Here is an 18336-nt window from a genome sequence, read left to right as displayed (position 1 = left end):
GTGCGTTCGATAAATTCACGTTCATTTATGAAGGAAAATTACAAAAATCGAAATTCTCAGGTATTTTTAACTTAAAAGAACTGAAGACTGACGAAATAAAGTGAAGGAAACTTAAGAATTAAAAGTAAAATTCACGCACAAAGCAATCGGAAGTTGCACGATACCTACGCATTAGATTTAGCTAGTTTTCCACTTCCGAAAAGTAACAGTTCAATTCCGAAGAAGAAGAATGTTTCACTTTTTAATCACTCTGGTTAAAATATCCGTGTGTCTGGTTAATAGATCTACGAGGCATCTTTAAAGAGGTACTCGACGTAGCTAGATACATGGGGAAGAATTATAACGCTAAATATAAATGCGCGCTCATATCCAGGCACAACAACACGATGTTTCGATGCATTCGTTACGTCGACAAAACGTCAGTCAGATTCTTTCGTGCGGTCCAACATCAGATTTAATATCGCGCAATTTATCCCGCCGATCTCTCGATAACGAAACGTGCTCGAACTAAAATCCCTCCGCGATGACGCGCTGAAAAACAGCGATAATAACGGAGATCACTAGCATAGTGTCCGGTCGGATTTTCAGTGCCGAATTGTTTGGACATTCGGTTGGCTTGTCCGTTGTCGTCTCCAGTAGAAGATCGCCCACGGTTGCCTCATCGGATTCTTCATTCGGGATTAGTAACGGTGGAGGCATTTTCGTTTCGTGATACGTCTGGTAGAATTGGCCCGTTGAAGGCGAATGCACTCCCGGGGGTAGCGAAGGTCTGACGTATGCAACGTTGGGTACCGTTGTCTGCGATAGATCTGCCTTGTCCTGACCCGCTGCGACAACAGGATCATCGGTATCCGATCCTCTATCGAGCATTTTATATGGATCGTGTCCCCCTCGATACGTTGTCTGAAAATCTGGCCTATTCGTGGACGGTCCATTATCTACTATCCATTGTCCGTTATCTGTGGTGAGATGAAGAGATTGCTCGTAACGTGTCTTATCCTGCATCCAGGATGGATTGTCCGGATGTTCGCTCGGGGCGTTGGTAGATGCGTCCATCGACGTTCTCGAAGTACGTGTGTCGAAATCGTTGGGTGGTGGATGTGTCATTTTACCGGACTCATAAGCCGCTCTTTCCTGATCGTACGACGTCGTAACGCGAACGTCGTGCTGCGGATAAACTGCGTTTTCCATCTCTAATGCTTTGCCAGCACCAGCTGCCTTTTCATGGTCTAGGAATTCCGATTCTCTAACTTCCGCATCCTCCTCCGCTGTCGGATACGAAGGATGCGGAAGATATGAAGGACGAGGAGAATGCGGAGGATACGTTGGATACGAAGTTGCCTGCGGAAGGTGCGAAGGACGAGGAGAATGCGGAGGATACGTTGGATACGAAGTTGCCTGCGGAAGATATGAAGGACGAGGAGAATACGGAGGATACGTTGGATACGAAGTTGCCTGCGGAAGGTGCGAAGGGGGGGGAGAATGCGGAGGATACGTTGGATACGAAGTTGCCTCGGAAGTGCGAAGGGGGGGAGAATGCGGAGGATACGTTGGATACGAAGTCGGATACTGACGAGTTATCGTTTCATGGACTAAAGTATACGGTGGTGTACGTTCCGTTTCCGACGATTTATCAGCTTCTGCCATTCCGATATCTTCCAATGACGATTCCATTTCCACGGGCGGTGCTCGCGGCGTTTCCAGCGTTGAGTATGGATGATGCATCGCTTCATGCGACGATTCCGTTGATACATTGGGAGTTCTAGGGTCTGCAGATGGATATCGCGGTTCCACTCGTGGCACGGGCATTCTGTCCTGAGTCTTGGGCGTTGCTGGTCGCATGGTAGTGGTCATGTGTGGTCTTCTGTTACGCATACGTGTATGCTCCGATCGATGATCGGGATAGAGCCCATTTCCATTTCTCGTTAGAGGTACATCGTGTCTCGTTTCCTCCGAGGATGGCCTCCTATTAGGTTGCGGTCTTTCGCGGTACGCCGGTGCGGTAGTGCGATCTTTCTCGGCATAGTACGGCGGCACGTCAACAAGAATCACATCATTGGCGAGTTTTCTCCATTCAGGATCCTCTTCAAAAACGACGCTTCGATCTCTGAGGAACTTGCTGACCGCATGCGGGCAAGCGAACTCGGAGTTCTCGCCGAGAAATATGCGCTTCAGTTCGTTTAGGTGTGACATCTCGTCCAAGTTCAGGCATCGCAGTCGATTCCCCGAGATCCTGAGGTCCACGAGGCTGCGCAGATTTTCGTAGACGTCGTCTTCGATATCGCGTACGTGATTATAGCTGAGATCGAGGTACGTAAGGTAAGTCAGATCCTTGAACCATGATGCTTTCACGGTGGTCAGATAATTGCTCTCCAAATTGAGTTGCTGAAGATTGACGAGATCTCGGAACGCGTCCGCGTCAATCTCAGTAATCTCGCAATGCACGCAACTCAATACCATGAGATTCCTGTTGAAGCGCGAAAATGTCTCGGCGGTTATTCTGCGAAGCGGCATCCTGGTGATCCGCAATTTCTCCGTCCTCGGCGGTAAGCTGTCCAAGTCGGCGGGGTAACCACCCTCGCAGAAGTACTCCAACATTTCGTCGTTCGCCACCTCCCTGCACGATGCCGCGGCATCGTTAACGAACGCGGTTAACAAGGCGAGTAGCACTAAAATCGCTGCACTATCCATTTTTTTTTCAAATCGGCATGCAAGAGAAATACGCGAGGAATACACGATATAATTCGCTTCAACTGGTAATAATAATCGCCATAAAGAAAGAATATCTTCCATTCATCGCAAGGACCTCAATTTTCACAGAACGAAATGTAACGTCATCGCAAGAGGGATGTTTCGTGGTACGATTGACGACAAACGGCCGAACTAATTGTAACGCGGACTGGCCAGTCCCCGCACTCGTAGGTTACTTATTTACTAGACCTTCCCCTCCTAAATGCTCCTACATTCCTCCTACTACCTTCTACTCATCAAGCTCTATAGACTATCAGTAAAAATAGAGAAGCTTCAAAATAGCGCGGAGGGGCATTAAAAGACTGTTGAGGTAACTGATTTAGCATGAATAAAGAGGGTGTTAACGATTTAAAATTCGCGCTAGAAATGCGCGCTGCTAATCGCGCTACTTATATAGCTAATAGCTACTTAAGGCCACGGATTCATACAAGTGTGAAAAAACTGTACCAGTGAAATCTTGTTATCATGAATATTTACACGCTCACATCTATAATTTAATTCTAATTGGCTGTTGCTTTTTTTACTGCAATTTTATTTCGATATTTATAATAATTTTATCTCGATATATAATGTTATGAGATAATTTAACAAAATAACTGAAACATTTGTCAGCCACATTAAGGGAGAAAAATATTTTAAATATCACTTAATTTTCGTCACATCTTTTTATACTACTAGTATCTTTTTATACAAATAAGAAAATTGTATTTAACATTTTACCTTTCTTTTCCTGCGTTGCTTTTTCTTAGCATTTTCATTGGTAAAGGCTTTGTATTCCGGTACCTCGCCTGTCTCTATCAGATTTTCAATTATGGCATGTAATCTTGGTTCTTCATCGCAATTGGTAAATGGAACCGCTTCCAGAATGTAATCCATATCTCCTTTACCTAAAATATATTTAAAAAAATATATTAATATATCGTATTCAATACATATAGAAATCTCTTGCCCTAAAAATATTTTCTTTATCGGTTGAGAAGCCACATTGAAGGCGCTTTTATCGATAAACGTGAGTTGAGAATACGAGCTAACCTTTTCTTGTTATTATTTTGTCAAAACAGAATTATTTTGAAACCGATGGGAAAATCGACGAATAAAAGGAATGGTGACATTTCTAAGATACATTTAAGATATTCTAATGTAACAGGACAAACTTACTGTCCATGTACGCTCTTTTGAGATCCTTGATCTCCGTTTCGGATCCTTTGTAAGTCTTCTCATAATTATTAATATCTTCAACGGTAATCTCTTTAAACAAAGACCTCCAGTAGTCGGCCCAGTTGCGCATCACCACATCTTCACTCTCCTCATCGTATTGGCCGGATTCATCGTAAATCTTGCGCTTCTCGCTGTCACTGAGGATGGAATGTATTCTACCGAGGACCTTAAATTTTTCCGTCGCTTCGACCTTTATGCTTTCCTCGACTCGATCCGGATGCACGAGTAACGACAGCTTGTGATAGGCCTTTTTCACTGGCAGAAATAATTCATGTTGTTATTACAAGACACGAGAGTAAATAGTCGAAGCACCTGTAGAGGTTAGGACGCCATACGATCGACATTCATCAACATTCGCTCACCTTGCTTGTCGTTCGCGGTTTTCGGTATTTTCAGGACGTCGTAAAAGTTACGCGCACCGAAATACTGCTCGCAGAGGTCCAACAAACTCGCCATGCTTATTGAAAAGTATTTGAACGGCTACGGGAAATTTTAACAGAAACAGATTATGAATGTGACAACCGACAGCACGAGCGATTTTTCGCGCGCCGCATTTTAGCGGGCTCGTACGAACGGTTTGAAATTAGCGACTCTTTAACGACATCTGTGCGCGCTACGATAATACAAAAAGATTCTCGACCAGGAGTCTCTGTTCCCTGAGGGTAGCCGAGATACTCTCGGAGCGGGGAAACGTATTCCTAATTTTAAAACAATCTGTCTATGTATGCATATTTTTCAAAACATATATTTCCATTTCGTACTTGTATTAAAAAGAACTTACATATGCGAATTTAATGATCCCCAACACACAATTGGACTTACCCTTAGCTTAATTAGAGTTTAGTGAAGCAAATATCATGATGTTATACAATTATTATTCTAACAATATCGCTTCTTTCTTTTATGAACACACATCTACGAATGGTACATTATTTTGTCGATTTACAAGAAATAACATTACACATATACAAGGCAGTCTCAATCGTTGAACTCAATTCGATTTAACCGTTACGCATGAGAGGCATTTTTTAATTTAAAAAATGATGAGTGACAAAATTGAATTTCGAGATACGAATTGTAACGAAGTGTAAATATATAAATTTTCGCGAAATTTACAAATTCCGATTTACATCACGTTTTGAGACTAACTCACGCAGAGATAGAACGCAAGCAATGCTTGAACTTGAGAGAAATCCATTTTCTCCATCTATTACAAATGTAATCTTCAAACTCTTTACGTGACGCGAGAAAATAATGACTATACATGCAAGAGAAGGAAAAAAACAATAATCAGAGAGATTTATTTAATGATAAAAAGCCAAACAAATATCTGCTATATTAATACGGAATATGTACCATCTTATCTTCTTTAAGTATCATTAGTCTGTGTGCGCTTTGGATTATACACTTGTCTGTATCTTATAAGTATAAAATTTGATGGATCCGTGATCAAAATATACATAACTTATTTAGCAGTAAAAAGATGCACCGTATTTTGATTTAAAAAATTCCAATATATAAATATAAATCTATAACACATATAATATCTGTGGTCATCGTTAATTCGAGATTGTATACAGTGTTGAATTTCTGTCTCATTATAAAGCTCTGTTGTTCCAATATGTGAACATATTTTTCTTGTAGCTCGAATAAATTTTTCTGAGTCCCTCGCAAGATTTAAATAAATATTACAAAAGTTATAGGGAAGAAAGGCAGTTGCGTCCCTCTTTTTGTGTCAATTGCTACACTTACCCTATGTTTTTTTACAACTTTACATTTGATTATAATTACATCCTTGTTATTTATCTTGTCGTGTAACGTTACCGCAATTATATACATTAATTCTCGACATAAATATAAATTATTGTTACATTAGATAGTTATATATTCTTATATATTCATTCATATAATATCGATATGTTGAACAATTTTATTTAGTAAAATGTAGTAAAAGTAGCCCTACTTTTATCAAACGAATTTAATTGATTTCCAGTTTGTCATAATTCTAATGACGTCCATTCTAATACTTCAAAAAGAAAAGAAGAAATAGATAATTGTTTTTAATTATGATAGGCTAAAATTAAATTATACTAAGCTGAGAAAATTAAGACCAGTTTGCCAGTTTCTTTGGCAAATATTTTCTATCATTTTCAGCAAAAAGCTCAAATTAGCCTGTCAATGAAAATAAGTATTGGCACTCCTTATTACTTATTTTTACATTCATATTTATCCCGATAAAAGTTACGATACTTTATTAAAATACATATCTGTCTAAATGTAATCGGGTATGGTAAAGACTGAAAATATCTTATTGTTAATTATCATTAATTCTATGTATGTGTATATGTATTTTCTCTATTACATATATATATATATATATATATATATTTAAATTTTCAATTTATCTTCGCCTATTTTATATGCAGTGCTGCATGAGAAATCATTAAGACTTCTTTGACGCAAGCAATTTTTTAACACGTCGCGACAAGTTAAGTTTTTCAGATAGAATAAGGTTTTACTTTATGCATTATTTTATAATACAATTGTATTTCCATAATATGATTATATTATGGAACACAATAAAAAATGTATGCATAAAAGAAGTCTAACAGAAAACATTATCAATGCTATTACATTGCCATTATTGCTAGACTACTTTATATTTACATTATTGCTACGATCAATTAATAATAAAATCAGGTAATACTTTTTCCTCGCACGCCACATGACCTTTGTGAACATTATGCCTAGGCACTTTCGTTGTAAAATGCGCTTCCTGCATTTCTGTATATAACTCTATTCGACTCAAGTCGATAAAGCTTTCTGGAAGGGTTTTAGCAAAAAGCTTATGGAAGGCATAAGAAGACATAAATACCTTCTCCACTTTTCTTTCGAGTGAGGTATGAACTCGGGGTAGCAATGCGATGATATTCTGCTATCAATCGCGTCAATCAATGTTACACCACCAACAATTATAATATTAAACCTTAACAACATTTTATAAAAATTTTTAGGTATGATAAACTATATATTTATGACAATATGTAGCAATACCGGCTAGCGGTATAATATTTAGGAGGAAAAGTTTTTTGCGGCCCCGATTTGTGAAATTTATTTGATTTGCGAAATTCAAGAACTGGCTTTACTAACCGCATATTAGCCGTTATTTTTTATCGCTCAAGATAATTATAAATATTTATAAATCAACATTTTTTCTTGTGTTCCAAATCTCCGTTTTTCGCGATGCTATTTCATACGATTGATGACCAGATCGGTCATAATCATCAAAGCTTTTTGATAAGGACTCTTGGCAAATGACTGTGCAATTTTGTTAGCTTCCACGCAATGCTTCTTCGCCAGGAATCTTGTTTGTTCGAGACCGTTGGATTTGTGCACCAATTCGAAGGCCTTCTCAACGTCTCCGGGCTCTTGAAAACGACGCATAATCATCGCGTTCAATTCTGGGTACTGCAACAGTCGAAGCAACGAAATTGATCAAAAGATATACTGCCCAGACAGTAAAATAAAAAACAAAATAATTAGAATGATAAAATCTGTTTATAAGTACATAATCTACAGGATGTTCAGTAAAAAAATTATAATGTAGTCAGCGAGGAAATAATTCGCGAGGCATGCTTGTTGGATTTACGTCACGAGTTGTGGAATATCTTGTATGCTAACCCGTTCACAAGCAAACAGCACTGGGGCTGTGGCCAGCCCAAGTTTGAGATCAGTGGCCGTGGGTTTGCCCATAGCTGCTGAGGAAGCCACGAAATCCAGAAGATCATCCACCAATTGGAAAGCCAGGCCAACATTTCTGCCGTATTGGAAAGCCATTTCTATCATATGATCATCAACTTCGGAGAGTATTGCAACCTAAAAGAAAAGTAATTAATTGATTAATTAATTAACTGTTGATTCTGAAGACAGTGAAAACACAGGTAGATAACAATTTTTTACATGCGTACATTTGAGCACTTATAAATAATGAAAAACAGTGGACATTTACCGCTTTAACGCAATTGGCAATTAAACTCGATGTTTTTCGATAGGTCTTTGTAAGATAGTGCGCAAACCTCTCATTTTCCGTCTCTTTGGAGCCAAGTTGCATGAATTCACCTTGCACCAAGTCATTTATGATCTATGAAATAGCAAAACTGGTCTCAATTGGATTTATTTAATATATTATTAATGTGTACGTTTTGAGTATTACTTTTTTCATTCTCTTTTGCAGTGATGCATTAAATATTCATTTGAAGTGTTAGAATGCGCGCATTAATGCGCACGAAAATAACGTAGAATGTACCTGTACTTACCTATAATAAGCATGTTATTTATGACTTTAATAACTAAGAATTATAATCACATTATGTGATAAAAATGAGTAAATTTATATTATACATTTCACAAAGTTTAGACATTATTATTCTCAAAAGTATGGCATTCTTTCTATAGTTTTTAATTACGAATAATATTTTAATATAATATTATATACTATTAAAATATAATAATCATGAAACAAAAGAAGATAGGAGTTTATTAAATATAAAGGAGATTTAATATATCATCAAAAGAGCAATTTAATTATAATATATTAAAATTTTCCTTCATTTAGTTTTTATCTTTCCTCTTGTTTTCTTTCTTTTTATGTTTTATATTTAATAATATAATACATTTATCGAGTACATTAGAAATTATTGCAAATTATAATTTATTATCCTTAATCCTTATTATATTAAATATTAAGTATCTTAATAATTTACCTGACTTATGGTGACGGTTACGTCATCATTTCGAATTCTGGAGATCATCATGCAAGTGACCGCCAAGATGTAATTTCCTGCCATAGCCACCTACAAACAAAATTAAGAATAAATGTAAAGTATACTGTAGAATGTTGATTCGACATTCACGTCACGCGATTGCTCATTACGGTAACTTAGCGTTGCCGTTAACAAAGTCGATGTGGTTTCCCGCGTTGTAATCTGAGTTTCCTTTCACTGGACATCCTTCAAATCCGAGCCAAATGGCCTCAAGAAGGTGCTTACAGTCGGCCTAATCTCAATGCAAGGACGTGCATTCACCTCTGTATCTACTCTTTCTGCATGTTAGGTACAACTTTTCAATGCGTTTGTCCTGTATACTTATGTTATGCAGTATATTATTAAGATACCCCGTTTCACTTGTTGAATCTGACCGGACATTAAAAATGTGCAATAATACCAGTAGAAAGTGTATAATTCAAGTAATTCAAGTCAACACAATGCTAGAAACTTAATATCATAATAGCTTGTAAATCCCATCAAGTGTACCGTATATTTAGTTTCGGTATACCGGTCTTCTGCGGTCTTCTCCGGGCTCGTAGGAAATTGTTGATGAACACATTCCTTATAACGAGCGACGCGTCGAAACCGCAACACCTTAATGATTACTGCTTATTGTGTCGTATGCTAATTTCTCAATTTTTCATATCTCTCAAGTTAAAAAATCAAGATATATTGTCCCGTTTTCTATGTCTTCTGTTGTTTTTCAACTTAACTTATGCATATAGATTTTGTGAATTCCTCAAAATAATTCTGACCTCCACGATATCTAAAACTTGTAGTATTTTTAATTTAAATTAATTACAATTAATACTTAATTTATTTTATTAATTTACAATTAATACTTTCGAAAAATATGGTACCATACATTTTAATCAATCTTTATAAAATAATTTAAGGCTCCTGGGTTGTCGCCGCGGCCTCTTGAATTATGACGTTAGAGGCGAGAAATGACACGTTGAGAATACTTGCGTTGACATTTTCAAATAATAAAAAGATATTCGTATAAAACAACACTTTAGATCGCTTTAGCATACTTCCAAAATAGTCCGGTAACCTTGTCTGTTGATAGTCAATTAGTCGTAAAATATTGTAATCGTAAAATGACTGTGATATGAGACTTGGTCATGGAGAATGATTGCGCACGATTATTTATATATCACAGTCATTTTACGACTACAATATTTTACTACTGATTGACTATCAACAGAAAAGGTTTCCAGACTACTTTAGAAGTATGCTAAAGCGATCTAAAGTGTTGTTTTGTGCGAAAGTCTTTTTATTTGGAAATGGCACGCAAGAATTCTCAGCGTGTCATTTCTCGCCTCTCACATCATAATTCAAGATTGGCCGCGACAATCCAGGAGCCTTAATATTTCATATTGGCTGGCGAATATGATTTCATCAATTATATTCTTTTATGAAGCTCAGTTTATTAGAATTCATTAGCTCCTTGATTATTAATAGAAAACTATAACTATCGTAATTAAAGGAAGATTTTTCTTATTGACTGTATCCAGGCCAATGAAAGGGAATCCGTAAAGAAGAAATGTCTGATGGTTTTGCAACAGCTTGTATAAGAAGAGAACAAGCTTCCAAACTATCATCTTAAATAATACTTTAGCCGAGCAAAACGAGTCGCTGACGGAAAATCGTTTCGCTGGCCGATGTGACAATGGTTGAGGTGACACGACAAACGGCTCGTAATTTCGAGTTTCACATCCGGCATCGCCGATGCGTCGCCTTATTTTCACGCACCTTAGTCGCAATAAAGCAAAAGACACTTGGTAGGGGGTTTCCCTCGCAATGACACGCGCTCGTTCGTCCCAGCGATACTTTCTTGCAATTACGTCCGAAGCGACGTTTCGCTAAACGAACATGAATCAGCGCAGAAAGCAATGGTCCACCTGGAGTCCACGAGGAGCATTAATTCTGGTTAACATTATCTCCGGGAAACATCTTGGGATTGGCCATTCTTCAGCGCAACATTGCTGCACGTGCGGAATGCACATTGGTTTAACGAAATAAAAAATAAGAGAAAGGGTAAAAACACGGTTTACATTATCACGCAGTACAGCACGTGATCTTGTTGTTGATAGGTGTTACTCAAAGATAACTATTATATATACTTCGGCAAGAGTCCTCTCGATTAGCGGTACTATGCTTTCGATTAGCGGTGCTATGCGAGTCTATTGCACAATTTGTTAATTCAACGCTTGTACCGGATCCTCGCCTCGATTCACATTGGATATATTTGATCGGTGAACGTTTTTCTCCGTAAATTACTTTTGGATTATCCGCCAATATTACGTTGTTATGGTCATGAGACTTTATTAATAGACTTCTACAAATATTCGTGCATATTATTCCAGCGAATAGTACGCAAATTGTATTTTTATTTATATTTTATGTTCATGTTTTTTTACGATGATTATTGAGCACGATTTATGTAAAATATAAAAGATATTTATGTCGTCGTAAACTGTCGTCGCATTTCACAATGATGCATTACTGCGTGGTATCAAGATCTACGGTATCTGTGAGTACAATTGAATTGGGAATGCTTAAACAAGTCTTGTTGCAAAACTACATGTTGCAAGATCAGTTTAGATATAATCGGAAAAATAAGTAAGACCTTCATGATAGGGGAGACCGGGGCTCGTTGGCACCATTTTTATAATTTCGTCATTCGACTCTTTAAACAACTAATTATAGTAATGAAACTGTACTAATATGATAGAGCAAACCTTTCTCTACATTTCCACGCCAGAAACGATCCTGTATACTGCATAGTTTTTTTGTAATGAGTGAGATACGAACGTATTGCATTGTAGCCAGCTTGCCCCGATAGTGGGGTAAATTGACATACATCACGGTATAAGTTGGCTCTGCGTCGATAATTACAACAATTACAATTAGATTTGAGGTTACATTATTATTTATATACACGCATAGAATTGTTCTAGCAGTCTCATATTATACATATATAAAGTTACTTACAATTAATCTTCTATGTATCACTTCTAAATACTATAGCAATCGTAGGATCGTAGGTATGTTCTCACTTCTCACACAGCAACAATACATAAACGTACCTAATCTAATGCTATGCTAATGCTATGAGCCAACATACCCCATAAAATTTGAGCCAACGTACCCCAGCTCTACATACATTTGATTTAAATCATTTTATTATAAATAATTATTGTCATTATTCAAAATAACATGTGCTGACAGTAACAGAAACATTTCTTTTAACTAATAATGCGATACTTCGATTTATTCTCTCAAGCTAAAGAATATTAATACGAAAGTTTGAAATGCTCAAAAATTTACTTGGCTGCTTTTGAATCAGAATGTTCCTTGTTTTTATTATAATACATTTTTATTTAAATGAAACTTTGAGAAAAGTATCTACGTTATGAAAGAGTTATTTTGAAGTAACTTTCTTATAGTTTTTTTTTGCCACAAATACATTATTAATTGAACGCAATGCCAACTTGCCTCTTGTGCCAACGAGCCCCGGTCTCCCCTACACCTATTGATATCTTAAATGTCTTACTTATTATTTTGTCGATTTAAATTGGTCTTGCGATATGTAATTTTACAACGAGACTTGTTTAAAATATAATCGGAAAAATAAGTAAGACCTTCATGATACACCTATTGATATCTTAAATGTCTTATTTATTATTTTGTCAATTTAAATTGGTCTTGCGATATGTAATTTTACAACGAGACTTGTTTAAAATATAATCGGAAAAATAAGTAAGACCTTCATGATACACCTATTGATATCTTAAATGTCTTATTTATTATTTTGTCAATTTAAATTGGTCTTGCGATATGTAATTTTGCAACAAGACTTGTTTAAAATATAATCGGAAAAATAAGTAAGACCCTCATGATACACCTATTGATATCTTAAATGTCTTATTTATTATTTTGTCAATTTAAATTGGTCTTGCGATATGTAATTTTGCAACAAGACTTGTTTAAGATATAATCGGAAAAATAAGTAAGACCTTCATGATATATTGATATCTTAAACGTCTTACTTATTATTTTTCGATTTAAATTGGTCTTGTGATATGTAGTTTTGCAACGAGACTTGTTTGAGATATAATCGAATAAATAATAAGACCTTCATGATACATTGATATCTTAAATGTCTTATTTATTACTTTTTTAAATTGCAATATGTAGTTCGATAAGTTTTGCAACAAGACTTATCACTAAGGATGCACGTTTATGTAAGCATTTTTCCTGCAACCACAGTCTATGGAATAGCGCAAGAACTTCTTCTCATTTCATTTTGACAAAATTGTTAATAATATTACGCTTTAATCATTCTTAAGTATCTGAAATATTTAACTGCATTAATCTGACTGGATCAAACAAATTCCTTAGACGGTCCACAGTTTCTTGCAGAGAAGAAATGTACAATTACAGATAGTTTTTAACTAAGAGAAAGAAAGCGAATGCAATATCGTTCATGAATCATCAGCTTCACGCGTTTTTGATATAGCGCTATCAAATATTCTCGTTTTACTTCTTTTATCTTAATCAATGTCAATAAAAACAGGTTGTCCGTGACGCCAATTGAAAGTCATTAAATTATAAATATAGTAATATTTAATTACTCATCAAACCTAATAGTAAATTAAAACGCTTTTCAACTGCGTCGTGTATGAAAACGCGAACAAAGTTCAAGCTGTTCCGCAATTGCGATTGTACATTAACGAAGTAATTTGAGAGTTGAATTTTTTAATCCCGATATTACACGTTACCTGTCATTTCATGTTCTGACTTAAATGCATACAGTTCCACGAAGTTGATTGACTCATACCCGAACAACTTTCGAAAGTTTTGTATTGCCCATATATGTCCAATAACTTTAAATCAATTCCCCTCTCGCGTCGGTCTCGAATTTTCCGATGACCATAACGGAGGCGTACAACCAGAAACCATATCGTTTCCGGTTCCAAATCTAGAAAGCACATGTGAGACCGGTCTTCGACCATGAATCGCATTAGCCTCTTTCCTTCTGTGGTATTTTAGAGAAAGAGAGAGAGAGAGAGAGAGAGAGAGAGAGAGATTTCCATCATTGACATTACTGATCATTGCACAGTACTCACTTTCAAGAAAATTTGTAGCAAAAGTAAAACGTCAGTTTTGAAAAATCAACAAAAAAGGCTAAATAATAAAATAATACGCGTATAAAAATAATCAGATTCGTAAATAGGAAAATAAGATTTAGTTTACCTTTTTTAGTTTACCTTTTTTTGACTCCAGACAACATTAACCGATGGTTTGCCTCGACGGAAGTCCGACTGATCAATCACGTCGTCGTGCAACAAAGAAGAAGTGTGGATCATCTCGGAGATCATTGCTATTTGCCGTTGCGAATGTGAGAGATCACTGAAGAAGAAAAGAATTTTTTGTTGAACAATAATAAAAACAGTAATTTATGAAGACTGGTTGAATTCAAAATTAAAATTATGATTTAAAAGTATCGTATTTTTTATTCTTTAACAGAACAGAAGAAGTTTTAAAAATTCTTTATCTTATTAACTGAATCTACAATTCTTAATCGCAATTTCTTTGTGTAGTATAATTTATCATCTTTTGAGACATGCAAAAAATTGAAAAAATTAAAAAAATTAAAAAAATTAATCGTGAGCAATTAACGTCATATATAAATCACTGTTTTTGCTGAAAGTTATAATATATCTCGACTAATTAATATGTAGCTCATCATGTTTACTATCTTCAAAATTATTAAAACGTATGTTATGATGTATATTGCAGCAGTTTTCATTCATGAGACTTCTCATTCATATTCGTCCTCACACACGCCACTTTCATAAAGATCCGTTTCTGACGTACTACTTCGTCGGCATTTTTAATGCTTTCTAAACGCCGTGAAAACATATGTTTTCATATTTATAGAGAGTCATTATGCTGCGTTCTAGCGTCAACAAAATGACTCAATTCTCTTAAAATGTTAATAATTATAGATTTTGTGTAACACATTGTCTTTATATTGTGAATGGATCCATATATTTACAATATACATATTAATTAAACATAGTTTTGTAAAATTATATAATTAAGAACACAAACATTATTTCTGACACTTTGTACAAGATAATAAATAAATTAAGAAGATTCTCGTCAATGTTGTTAATAAGGATAAAAAAACAATAATATAAAGAGTATTAATAGTTTTGCGTTTATCAAATTCCGTTTTTACATTTATGTTTTCTTATTCCTAATTGTGCATTTGTTTATTACTATTCATCTATTTCTTTGAAAAGCGTAAATAACATTTTAATTAATCATGTATATAGAGAGAATTACGTCAATTAAAACTTGATAATTTCAAGCATACACACACACACACACAACACAAAATCTGCAGTACTTTTATCAAAATTTTAATAATAATTATTTGATAATCCTGTGAATATTTATAAAAATTCACTCACTTTCTTCCGTTGTGATAATTAATAGCTCGTGCCATCAGTATAGTAAACATCGGACGTATTGCTTTCCCCTGGCCATCGAAATAATATGTGCTTATAGGATGCAACTCTTCTTGCGTATTGTTATTAATAAGTTCCTGAAATAAAATAAAAAACAATTCACATGTATTTAAATTCATATAAATCAAGAACTCAAAGAATTACTCAATGTCTCCATTATCAAGATATTTATTATATAATATATATGAAATAATGTTTAGACCGAAAAGACACACAAATTTCTTTTATTATTTTTAAGTTATAATATTAATATAGATCAAATTCTGTAATAATAAAATTGTTTTTCTTCAATACACAATTTGCGGAATTTATCTCTTTCCTCGATCAACTACGATTAAAGAATCATTCACGTACATTCTTGATTATATTTATTATAAAAAAATTATTTTATGCATCTATAATTAAATACGTTATTCAAGATATGCAAGTTTATGTAAGCATTTTCGAAAATTTCTCTGTGCACGCAGTGACTTTGGGAGGCAGAGCGCGTAACCAAAAGAGAAACCCAGAACTCTCGTTCTTTCTACAGTATCGGAAATCGTTCCACGATCCACGGATTAAATATGCGTCAGACAATTGTCTCCGTTGCAATGGGCAAGGAAGGACGTCGTCGTTCAGGCAAGTTGCTTCAAATTCCAGGCGCGGCATCAATTGAAAGTTCCTGCTGGGACTTGTCCAAAGTCTCAGCAGGAACTCATAGAAGAATTTGCCAGTTACGTTTGGACTTTGACGCACTTACATCACCGCTATTTTTCGCTTTTCCTCTAATCTGACATCGTCCAGGCATCGATGCTGCGTTTGCAACTCAAATGCCCGATTTCTCTAACTTTCCTCAAATCAACGACGTTCGTTGAGATTATGATGGTTCGTTGAATCCGATTTCTTTTGTTTCACCAACATTCGCTCACGTCTACTCTTGTCGAATCGCTTCTATCGTTCAGGATAGAAGGATCAACAATCTCCGTAACTAAAAATTTGTTTATATAACTTGCGAGAAAAGTTCCCCCTCTGCATATATTTAATTATATAAAAATCGATTATATACATTTCTATGTGTATGCGATTAGTATTCCTGTGAATTTCGGAATATTTTATTTCAATTATGTAAATAATTTTGGAAAAATAAAGTATTACATATTGCCTATCGATTCCTTGATGATAATCAGATAGATAGGATTCCACGCTCATAGATTGGGCAAATTTCACACTGTGCGACGTACGTGAACGGTGATCGCGAGTAAAAGTTCTTCTCTCGACCATATGCAGACGGTGAAGTCGAGCTGCTTTCGCTCGCGGGCCGAAGCGCCTTAAGCAGAGGTGCTGTCACGTGAAAATTGCACGGCACTTCATCAATATTTATAAAGGCGTTTTTTTAACGATAGTTCTTGTAGCCGAAAAATTGGGAATGTCGTTAGGCAACACCAAATGTCTTTCACCGACAAGAGAGCAGCAGTATACGGACATTAGTACGCGTACGACATAGTAAAGGAGAGTCTCTTTCAAGAAATTCCTCGAAAAATTTATTCTTCCTTATTTTTTGCCTGACAATTGGCAATGAAGATCGTTTTAGCTTTGTTCCTTGCAACTGGAGGAAACGTGTTACCTAAGTTTAGCCTGAGCTAATGGACGGGATCTAACGAAATCGTGTAAAAGTAAAGTGATTCGGTTATGCAATCTTTTATAATCACACCGTTTTGATACACGCATTTTTGCCGCACCACTGGACTCGTCCTACGTTGGCCATTTCACAATTTCACAATATTCTGCATGCGTAATATCGATGAAGTCAATTACATAAAGAGCTATTATACAGTGCGCTCTTACTTCCCGAATATTTCTCGAGGCTGTACAAGAGAATGATAATCGCCACCTTGTGGACATTAGTAGCCTTCGGCTTCTTTTACATAACTGATTCGTGTATTGTGTGTGTTTCTCGAAAGGGATGACGTAATGTTCATCGACTTTACGCAATTGTTACGGTTACTAATGTTGTAATGCGAAACAACGATATTTACAAAATATAAACAGAATTAGATAAAAAATCGATATAATTGAATCAAGTCTGATACATTTTTGTCTCGCGTTTCGTTTTTATTGCATTGCAACATATACATTAAATTTATTTCGTATAATTTGTTAATTTATTAATATAAATCGACGTGTTATATTTTATATGCGCCTGCTATGAAAATACATAATGCTTCATTACTTGATTATTATACATAAAAAAAACAGAAAATTTTTATCTAATACGTAACTCTCGGAAGTCAGCACAATACGCTGTACAAAACTGCGGTTTTCTTATTTCATGATTATGCCCGAAAGAAAGAGAGAGAAACCGAGAAAGTAAATTTCACAATTCTAAATATGATTAAAGTATCAATCAAATAGTTTATTTCAGCTATTTAGCCAAGAAAGGACTTGATTTACAATATTAAATGCGATTAAAGTAAAAAGTCATTACCAATCGTATTTCGTCGAATATGTCCTTAAGGTCATCCTCTATAAGCCTATAAGGATCGATTTGGTAATCGGGCAAAGATCCAGGCATCTGCGTTTGCATAGTGCTCGTTGCTCTCGCGAGATTTATCCTGCTGTCTTGCGTGTTCGTTTTGTTCTGTAAATGAAAAAAAAGAAAGTTATGTATTACGTCAAATATTGACCGTAAACTTATGTCGTAAGGATTAATTACGCAATGCCATCGGAATACATATTTGCTTTATCCAAGCTTAAAACACCGACTGTCAAATATATATCTTTCTCTCTTTGTATATTACAAATATTTCTATTTATTTTAAATAATTTATTAAATATTTATGTAATTTTTTAAATTTATATATATGCATTCATATAAAGTAATTAAATTGTTTCTATGTTTTGTAGTAAAATAATGTGTATTACCAAAATCACGAAAGATATATATTGTATTATCTACATAAAGAGCAGTACAATTATCTCAAAAACAACAATTGAATTGTCGCTTAAAATCGACATAT

General features: G+C 35.4%; 3 protein-coding genes across 4 annotated transcripts in view; all 3 read right to left on the bottom strand.

Annotated features, from left to right (window-relative positions):
- Positions 1 to 238: 238 nt before the first annotated feature.
- LOC113561431 (cell surface glycoprotein 1-like) lies at positions 239 to 2829 on the bottom strand. The gene has a single exon (XM_026970211.1). It carries the CDS (start codon positions 2689 to 2691, stop codon positions 508 to 510), a length of 2184 nt encoding a protein of 727 aa, XP_026826012.1. The 5' UTR covers positions 2692 to 2829; the 3' UTR covers positions 239 to 507.
- LOC113562079 (J domain-containing protein CG6693-like) lies at positions 2691 to 4523 on the bottom strand. The gene is made up of 3 exons (XM_026970210.1): positions 4332 to 4523; positions 3910 to 4224; positions 2691 to 3638 (listed from the first exon to the last, which is right to left on the bottom strand). The coding sequence occupies exons 1-3, from the start codon at positions 4423 to 4425 to the stop codon at positions 3460 to 3462; spliced, it is 588 nt and encodes a 195-aa protein (XP_026826011.1). The 5' UTR covers positions 4426 to 4523; the 3' UTR covers positions 2691 to 3459.
- A 169-nt stretch (positions 4524 to 4692) lies between these two features.
- Positions 4693 to 18336, bottom strand: part of LOC105285886 (decaprenyl-diphosphate synthase subunit 1) — a 29031-nt gene continuing 15387 nt past the window's right edge. The window contains exons 2-8 of one of the 2 annotated variants that reach the window (XM_011350415.3): positions 17805 to 17957; positions 15284 to 15417; positions 14072 to 14213; positions 8733 to 8822; positions 7979 to 8110; positions 7651 to 7845; positions 4693 to 7437 (exon numbers count right to left, since the gene is read on the bottom strand). In XM_011350415.3, coding sequence (XP_011348717.1) covers positions 7216 to 7437; positions 7651 to 7845; positions 7979 to 8110; positions 8733 to 8822; positions 14072 to 14213; positions 15284 to 15417; positions 17805 to 17957 — 1068 coding nt within the window. In that variant the 3' untranslated portion in view covers positions 4693 to 7215. The remainder of the gene's footprint in view (positions 7438 to 7650; positions 7846 to 7978; positions 8111 to 8732; positions 8823 to 14071; positions 14214 to 15283; positions 15418 to 17804; positions 17958 to 18336) is intronic. The other variant, XM_026970209.1, reaches the window with a different exon arrangement.

The sequence above is a fragment of the Ooceraea biroi genome, chromosome 6, assembly GCF_003672135.1.
Source record: "Ooceraea biroi isolate clonal line C1 chromosome 6, Obir_v5.4, whole genome shotgun sequence".
In the NCBI taxonomy this organism is placed as follows: domain Eukaryota; kingdom Metazoa; phylum Arthropoda; class Insecta; order Hymenoptera; family Formicidae; genus Ooceraea; species Ooceraea biroi.
Note: the sequence above shows the minus strand (reverse complement) of the source record. Positions and strands in the feature narration are given on the sequence as shown.

Bases quoted from the DNA above. Each gene is read 5' to 3' on its own strand.
- LOC113561431 (XM_026970211.1), bottom strand. From the start codon at position 2,691: ATGGATAGTGCAGCGATTTTAGTGCTACTCGCCTTGTTAACCGCGTTC.
- LOC113562079 (XM_026970210.1), bottom strand. From the start codon at position 4,425: ATGGCGAGTTTGTTGGACCTCTGCGAGCAGTATTTCGGTGCGCGTAAC. The intron at 4,225-4,331 runs GTGAGCGAATGT...TATTTCTGCCAG, and splicing joins AACCGCGAACGACAAGCAAG to TGAAAAAGGCCTATCACAAG. The intron at 3,639-3,909 runs GTAAGTTTGTCC...AATATATTTTAG, and splicing joins CAAAAGAGCGTACATGGACA to GTAAAGGAGATATGGATTAC.